The 8906-nt window shown below is 32.1% G+C and overlaps 1 protein-coding gene across 2 annotated transcripts in view; it reads right to left on the bottom strand.

Moving 5' to 3' along the window:
• Positions 1 to 659: 659 nt before the first annotated feature.
• Positions 660 to 8906, bottom strand: part of LOC106459998 (pyroglutamyl-peptidase 1-like) — a 24313-nt gene continuing 16066 nt past the window's right edge. For both annotated transcript variants that reach the window (XM_022386583.1, XM_022386584.1), the window contains exon 4: positions 660 to 920. In XM_022386583.1, the coding sequence (XP_022242291.1) occupies positions 669 to 920 (252 nt within the window). In that variant the 3' untranslated portion in view covers positions 660 to 668. The remainder of the gene's footprint in view (positions 921 to 8906) is intronic.

The raw sequence follows: 8906 nt of genomic DNA, 5'->3' as shown, positions 1-8906 counted from the left end.
AATATTATTAACAAACCTACATATGTAAAATGTTCTGAACATTTTAATTAATGCATCATCAAAAAATAAAACTGTTGTGAATGTTAATTTTATTATGAATCTCATACTACACAATATTTAAATCACTTGTTCTATATATATAGCTTTCACATATTTCTCATCTACACACACACACATAAATTTGTTTCCACTGACCACATAAGAATGATTTTTTGAGTGGAATATTTATTTTACAAAACAAAAACAACAACAATTATTTTGGCATTTTCTCTTCTGTGACTGGTAATGATTGTTTAGTCAAGGAAATTTATAACTTTTTTTCACAGGTATTTTAATCAATATCTGTGAAAAAGAGAGCTATTTAAAAATAAACAGATGAAAAAATATTGTTAAGTTATAAATCATACTGCTTGAACATTACTGTTGAGTTTGATATGAATAAACTTTAATCACTATGGCAACTTGACCAGATTTGATTTCTAAATTACTGGTTAGTTTGCATAAGAGAGAGAGAGAGAGAGCAAAGTTTACTCACCAATTCCTAGCATACAAACCAATAATGTCTTTATATTGTTACCTGACAGAAAAATGATAAGTTTTTTTAAGTGACCACATCAATAAATCCTGAAAATTAGTCTTTTTTACAATCAACATTTTTTTTTGTATATTCAAAGCTGTATACTATACCTCCCGGAATCTTCAGAAATTTCAACTGCAAAACATCCATTCTTAGTAACCAGGTCGTTTTTCACAGAAGTCATATCAATACAAGATTCTAAGGTTTCTGGTCCATCTTCCTTACAGCAATTATTCAATGGAGTACAGCCTTTTATGTCGAGGGAGTTGTAATGAGCATTATGACCCTTCCGTTCAAGCTGAACAGTGTCATGTGTTTCGTACACCCCACAGTGTATCATCAACTAAAAAGATGAGGGGCCAAATAATAATTGAAAAGTAACAAAGCAAATTAGATATAAATTATCAAGAATAAGCTTTCAGTTACAAATATGACAAAATTTCTAACAGATAAAAATTAGCTATAAAGACAATTAAGTATTTAAATAAAAATATAAGACATAACTATTAACACAAGTAAAACTAAACTAAACAAAAAGATAGCCAAAATTCATAACATATTTAAGTAGGAAAGATGAACAAAATAATTTTTTCAAAGAAAAATCAATGATAAAGACATTTCCAGAAGATCAGTCACAATTCTGTTGTTAAATACTTCCAGCATGGGGGTATAATTTCAGAAGACTGTCAGGTAGTGGAAATCAAGGGTTATCATCAAACATGGCAATAATAAATCTCAAGAGGTATTCTTAGACATGGTAATAATCATACACACACTAATCCAATGTAAACTTAAGAATGACATTTGCAGTGAACATTGGTTAACTGGCATTTCCCGTTTTCAAAACATAAAATGTTTAACTGCTGATATAAATAAAATATTACACAATACCACAAATATCCAAGATTATAAATAAATGTGGCACTTTGTTTATTTTTCATTTTCACATCATAAGTATAAACAACTATTAATCTGTTAACATCTTAGTATCATGTGTAAATATTGTTACGACAAGCGGAAGTCATGCAACGCTAGGAGCATGTGCGCTGGAGTTTCTAGAAGGATCGTGACTTATCTATCAAACTCACGAATGTCCCACCATTTGCTAGACGCCCTCTTTCTTAGTATATAAACCGGAGATAGATTGAAGAGAAATAATTGATAATTGAGTCAAGCGAGCAGTAGGCACCGTAAGTAAAGTGTGTGAATTGCTGTGAATTATAGCACGTGTTTATAAAAGTAGTTAAGTTTAAAGTGACTATGGAAATTAAGTGTATTACAAAGTCTGTATCGAGAAAGAATAAACTAGTTTTATTTAAGAAAGGACTTGTATCGCTGAAGTCACTCGGAAAGAATTTTTACCGGAAATTATCAAACAAGCAGATAAGTAACAATATTTTACAATTTCTTTTCTGCTAGAGAAGACAACAGGTGAATATGTGTGAATGTGTGGTGGAAAGAATAAACTTCAGGCCTTTCAGTACAATGGATACAAAACTATCAGCCAGTATTCTAAAAATGCCTGTTAAGTAAATATTTAATAAAATTGCGTATATTATGAAAAATTATCTTCTATAAATGCCAGAAATTTCTGGTTTGCCACAGTTTAGATGCCTGAAGGGTGTTTGAACAGATTTGACTGACTAGACTATGTGTAAATCAAGTTTCAATACTTTGTTATCAAGCTTAAACTAAGCTTTTGGCATCTATAATAGTACATACTGCCTTACACACATTCCAATCACTGAACTGTTTTGTTTACACATTCATTACATAGAAATGTGTTCTTTGTATATCATAAATTAACTTATCACTAAGTTTCAGTTAAAATGCATGTATAATCTTGTAGTTTTACAAGCATATTTTATGAAGCTGAATAATGACAGTATTCCAGCATAAGTAAAACTGATTTTACCAAACTATTCAATTCACAATTAATAATTCAGATGTTAACAATGTTTCATTACCAAGTCACAGGAACATGACTACACTGTTATAAAATGTAGATAATACTAGTGGAACTTAGAACATTGATTTCTGGCCTCAAATTATATATCAACAAACTGTCCTTTATTCGGAGGCTATGTTAATCCCTGGCCCTAGCCAAGGTCTTAAGTAAATTATATCTGTGCATGTGTTTCACTTGTGAATTTCTATACTTTTATTTATTACATCCAAAACTTTCATTGATTCTATGCTTATATATAATCTTAACTTTATTATAAGTTTTGTAATTTTTGTATGCTACATAAAGGTAACATACAAGTTTTATTGGTTCCCATAAAAGTTTATTGCTTTGGCACTTTAGTTTTGCTTTACAAAAACTTGAAACTGTTACGTCTGTGTTCGTTTGTTAATTTTCCGTAGAAATTCTTTCCGACAAACTTTAGCGATACAAGTCCTTTCTTAAATAAAACTAGTTTATTCTTTCTCAATTCAACTTTGCAATAAACTTTTATTTCCACAGTCACTTTAACTTAAACACACGCTATAATTCATAATGATTCACGCACTTTACTTACGGTCACTACCACTCATTTGACTCGATTAACTGTGTATATTATCTTCAATCTCTCTATCTGCTACTCCAGTTCCGATTAATTCTCTCGCTTTATTTGCCGCACTTATATACAATTAAAGTGCGCGTCTAGCAAACGCTAGGACATTCGACAGATTCCGTGATCTTTCTAGAACTCCAGCGCATGCTCCCAGCGTTGCGCGACTTCCGCTGTCTTAACAAAACTAAGGAGTGTTGTGCCCTCCTGAGCATGACCTGGACATTAGTTTTTTTGTTACTAAAACAGATGTACACAACTTGCAAAAGAAGTAAAAATAGCAGCATTTAAATAATAGCTATTTTATATCTTTTTATATTAGTTTTAATGATATACAAGATATTTTTTTGAAAAATTTCCTTCAGTAAAATAGGCTGGCACATGACACCATTAGGGGGTGTGTTGTATTAGTGCTAATAATCATGTGTGAAACCTTACTTTCAGGTTAATAGTTATGGTTGTGTTGTGGGATATCACAATTCGAATTAAGAGTATAATTTTGATTGGAATAACCTTAAAAGTATTGCAGAAGAAAGAGGTCTTGGTGTTCTGATTGATCAGTCTTTCAAGCCATCCAAGCAATGTGCTGTTGCTAGTGGCAGTGCAAATAAGATTTTAGGTTGTATCTACAGAAACACTGAATACGAGTCTCAAGAAGTTATAATGTCATTGTATAGGCCATTGATTAGGCCACATTTGGAGTAATGTGTTCAGTCTTGGGCTTCTTACTTCAGAAAGTACATTACATTGTTGGAAATGGTTCATAGGAGGGCTACTAGGATGATACATGGGATAAAAATGTTATTATATAAGGATAGGTTAAGATATCTGAACTTTGAAAAAAAGATCCCTTGTTATTTCTTACTGTTACTTTATGATCTATGTTTAACTGTTAAACCTGTTTTACAAAGTTATAAATACCTGGCAAGCATATAACTCAAGTTAAGGTAAAACAAAGTATTGAGTTATTTCACATATGCAGTTTGCATGCATACCTTGTTGAGAAATTAGAAAAAGAAATTTTAATTTATGTCTTCTTATTTAATCTAACAAGTTTCTGATGTTTACATTTTAGTTACTTTTATACGAATAAATAAAAACTTTACATAAAATATATAAAATGTAGTACTTACATGTGGGTCTTGCATGTTTTTGTACCCAGTTTTTATAAAAGTTAACCCTAGTTTTTGTTAGTACTTAATTTTCATTTATTTCAAATGTTCAGTTTAGAACAAAAAATAATTACACACACATAGAACACATTGTGCTATAATTATTTATAATTTAACCTTTTTAACTGCCCCCCAGTGGCACAGAGGTATGCCTGCGGACTTACAATGCTAGAATCCGGGTTTCGATACCCGTGGTTGGCAGAGCACATATAGCCCATTGTGTAGCTTTATGCTTCATTACAAACAAACGAACCTTTTTAACTAAGCTTTAATTGTGTTAATATAATTCTCTTACCTAGCTGAGCTGATCTTGGTGATAGCTGGGATGAATCTGTAAGCAAACTAATTCAAAAACTGTTGCATGAATGACTCACCTTACATAGAAACCAGTAAATTAAAATCTCTTCATTCTATTAATTATATATAATGCAATAGCAAAATTCAAAGAGAACTGTTGTTTTTTGGAAGACAGTATGTGATTGTAAAGTGTGGCATGTGGGTTTAGCTTTCTCATTTGTATCTAAGAAATCAAGATGATTGGAGGCTATAAAGTTAGATTATGTCTTGGCAATATCTCTACTCAAAGTTAGTTATTTCAGAAGTTCAAATAGTGTCACATGATACACAAAGTAAAGGTTGAGAATTTATACAAATATTTCCTTTTGAAATTAAGAAATTAAACTTGTATAATATTAAAATATGATTTATTAACTACATTTTGATGCCAACTCAAGAAGTAGTGTGCTAGTGATGAAAGAAGATCTTATATATACTGCTGTTCAAATTTGAAATTTGTTGTTCCATGTTAACTCTTTCACTGCAGCTGGGATATATATTTCCCAGTGCTCCCACCCCCCTCACACTGCAGCTGGGATATATATTTCCCAGTGCTCCCACCCCCTCACACTGCAACTGGGACAAATGTTTCCCATTGTTCTTTAAGATTGCCATGCATGGTGTATGGGAGTAAAATCGTTGGAATATATGTTGATATATGGTTTCCCTCAGTGTTTTCCACTCAGTCTTTCAGTAACTAAAAAGATGCCCAAGTGGAATGTATGACAACTACGTGCTGACCATACCTGTGTTGCTAGTGGCAAATAGCAACCCTAATTACTATGTAAATACGTTTGATGCGCTTGACACATATAGCTTATAAGATAGTGAAAATGAGTCAAGTGGTGTTCAAATATGTGATGAAGAATGGGACAAGAGTATACTAGTTCTCCATCTAGTGATGATAGTCAAGATGACGAACCTGGACCCAGCAGAGGTAAGGCATAAACAGCATCAACAATGGGAAACAGATAGCTTATAAGATAGTGAAAATGAGTCAAGTGGTGTTCAAATATGTGATGAAGAATGGGACAAGAGTATACTAGTTCTCCATCTAATGATGACAGTCAAGATGATGAACCTGGACCCAGCAGAGGTAAGGCGTAAACAGCATCAACAATGGGAAACATTTGTCCTAGTCACAGTGTGAGGGGGTGGGAGCACTGGGAAGTGTACGTCCCAGCCACAGTGAATGGGTTAACAAACTACTTATAAACTAAAACATCAGTCCTTTATTACACAGTAGTGATACAAAAATTATAATTTTTTACTAACATTATTGCACGTTATTATTTAAGTTCTACATTACACCATAACTTGTATTATGTGGTATTATAAAAGTATTTTTTTACTTCAATTTTCTCACCATTTTAAAATTTTCTTACATTATGTTTTATATTCATATTATTTTTCATTTCCTGATAAATTATGAAGGCTCAAGTGATATGTATACAACTAATTTCATGGAATAAATTTCAAAAGACATGTACTTAAACATTGCTTCATGTTCCTGTTTCTCTCTTTCTGCTTCAGTTTACTTCATACAGAATATTTTTTTTTCTTGCATGTGTTAATTTTTTCTAGCTTTAAGGCTTATCTTAACTCTTTGTCGAACCCCTTTTAATTTAATTTAATTTTAATTTAATTAACAAAATCACAGACCATAAAGCATTGAAATTGCAAAGTAGTCTAAAATAGACTTCTATTTTTTTAAGACATTAAGTATTTGTTTTTTCTATTTGCCTTCGTAAACAACCTGTTTGTTTGTAATTTGTAATTAAGCACGAAGCTACACAATGGGCTATCTGTGCTCTGCCCACTATGGATATCAAAACCCGGATTCTAGCGTTGTAAGTCCGCAGAAATACCACTGTACCACTGGGGAGCTAAACAACCTGTAGAAGTACATCTAATAATATGACATAGGATAATTTTTATCACCTCCCTTGAAAAGAGGAGTAACATTAGCCAACTTCCAATCTTCTGGCCCCTGCCCACTATACAAGGCCTTAGAAAAAAATAATAGCAAGTGGCTCACACGTCCAATTCTTAACCTCTTTCAAAACTTTTGGGTAAATATTATCTGGCCTGGGTGATATATCATTTTTTAAACTTCCCAATTTTTTCCTCAACAAGCTCAGAATTAATGTTATCATCTTGTTCAACCTTATTTCCATTTAATAACTGTTCAGGTTAAGGAATATTGCTTAAATCTTCATTAATAAAAACTGAAAAAAAGAAAAATTTAATAACCCAGCCATCCAAAAATCATCAGATATCAGCCCTCTGGTATCATCCCTCAGAGGCTCTACTCCCAATCCTAACGTTTTACTTACAATTAATGTATTTGAAAAAATTTTTACTATATATTTTTACATTTTTCTTCATCCTTTTTTAGTTTTTTGATTTTTAATTTCCTATTTGACTAACTCTCTTGGTCTTTTATAGTCTTCCAAATCTCCCATCACTGAAGTGAATTTGAACTTCTTATATCTACACTACATTTCTTATATTTTATCCTTTATATTCAACCTGTGTTTTTTATTTGCAGCCACTCCTTTTTCTGTATAGGAAACAAGCCTATCTTGTACATTTAAGTTTTAAAAGCTTCCCACATATGAACAGTACCTCCAACTAATTTAGTTTCCCAATTCACAGTCCATAATTTTTGACACACTTCTTCAAAAACTGTTTTTTTTTAATTTGTAGCCAAAATCTCATTATTCCTTATCTCCACATGCATCAAAACATCAAAACTAATTGAGCATTTATCACTTGCACCCAGATGTTCCTCCACCATTTATTAGAATTTAGAAATAAATCTAAAATAACAGTTTCTAGTGGGTTCCCTGGCTAATTGTCTTTCTGAACAATTTCTAAAAACTTCTCTACCTCACGATTTGACATCTAGCAGTTCCCAATCTATATGCCTTCAATTAAATTCTCCAATAATTATAACCTCATTTGTAATTGAATTATTTATCCCCTGTAGAGTTTCTCATTAATTTCATCTGGTGGTCTGTAATAAATTCAAACTAAAAGCATTTTCCCCTTATAACTACTTATTACTATTAGCCTGGACATCTTCACATTGAACACGCTGTAACTCACTTTTTACATATAAAGCCACTCCTTTCCTTTTTTCTAGTACTATATTCCTATTAAACATCTTATAAAGCTGTATTTTCCAAGAAATTCTTTTCATCACAAATGTCTATATTAGGCCCGGTTCCAGTTATTCCCATTATATCAAAGTCCTCTATTCTGAACAGTGTTCTAAAGTTATCCCTTTTACTTATTCTTCTTCTAGCATTACAATAATAACAGTTTAGCCAACAATTAAAACTACCTTTATACCTTGTTCTCACACTATACACCTCTCCACATCTTGACTTTTCTTCATTATTTTGACCTTCTCCACTTTCTAATTCTAGTCTACAGTTGAGTTAATAGCCCTTGCAAACGAGCCAGTTTTTATCCTATTTACATGTAAACCATCCCCTTTCCCACTGAACTGATCCTATAAATTCAACCAGCTGTTTCTTACATATTAAACTAAGCCTAGTATTCAGTCCCAGTAACCTACTTATTATTTCATTTCCAGTTATGTCTTGACAGTATCCCTAACGGAATTAAGTTATTATGGCTCTTTTCTTTGAATGCCTTTATTAATGCCTTATACTTAACAATGCACTACAAAGACTGTATCTCTACTAGCACCCTTTACTATATCACTTGCTCTGTCAGTTATGTCTTTCACTTCTGCCCATGGATAGCATGATCTTTTTTCTTCTTATTTACCCCACAAATTATCTTATCCAAGAGCTGTGCAAAAAAGTTTTATAACCATAACATCATTTTGTTTTTCTATTCCCATCTCTATCTGTCACTTTTGTTATCCTCCCTCCTCAAGTTCATTATCATCTACACAAGTCAAAGGCTAAAATTTGTTCTTTACTGGAGTGTGCTCATCATAATTAAATCTACCACCACTAACCCTATTATTACTGCTTCTAACCTCCTGAAAGTCATCACTAGCTCCATATTCCTCACTATAAAATTAAACAAAAATTGATGTAAACTGTTAGGAGCCTGAGGCTGCTTATGATAAATGATTGTAATTTTCTGTTAAAATTGTGCCGACATTCTAGAAGGGTAACAAGGATAATTTAGATTTATTTCTTTTCTTCTGTAGTGGTTAAAAGATCAGTCAAATGGACTGAACCTGTATAGTGTTAGGGTAGAGAAAATAACATATCAAATATA

Source organism: Limulus polyphemus, unplaced genomic scaffold (assembly GCF_000517525.1).
Source record: "Limulus polyphemus unplaced genomic scaffold, Limulus_polyphemus-2.1.2 Scaffold691, whole genome shotgun sequence".
In the NCBI taxonomy this organism is placed as follows: Eukaryota; Metazoa; Arthropoda; class Merostomata; order Xiphosura; family Limulidae; genus Limulus; species Limulus polyphemus.
Note: the sequence above shows the minus strand (reverse complement) of the source record. Positions and strands in the feature narration are given on the sequence as shown.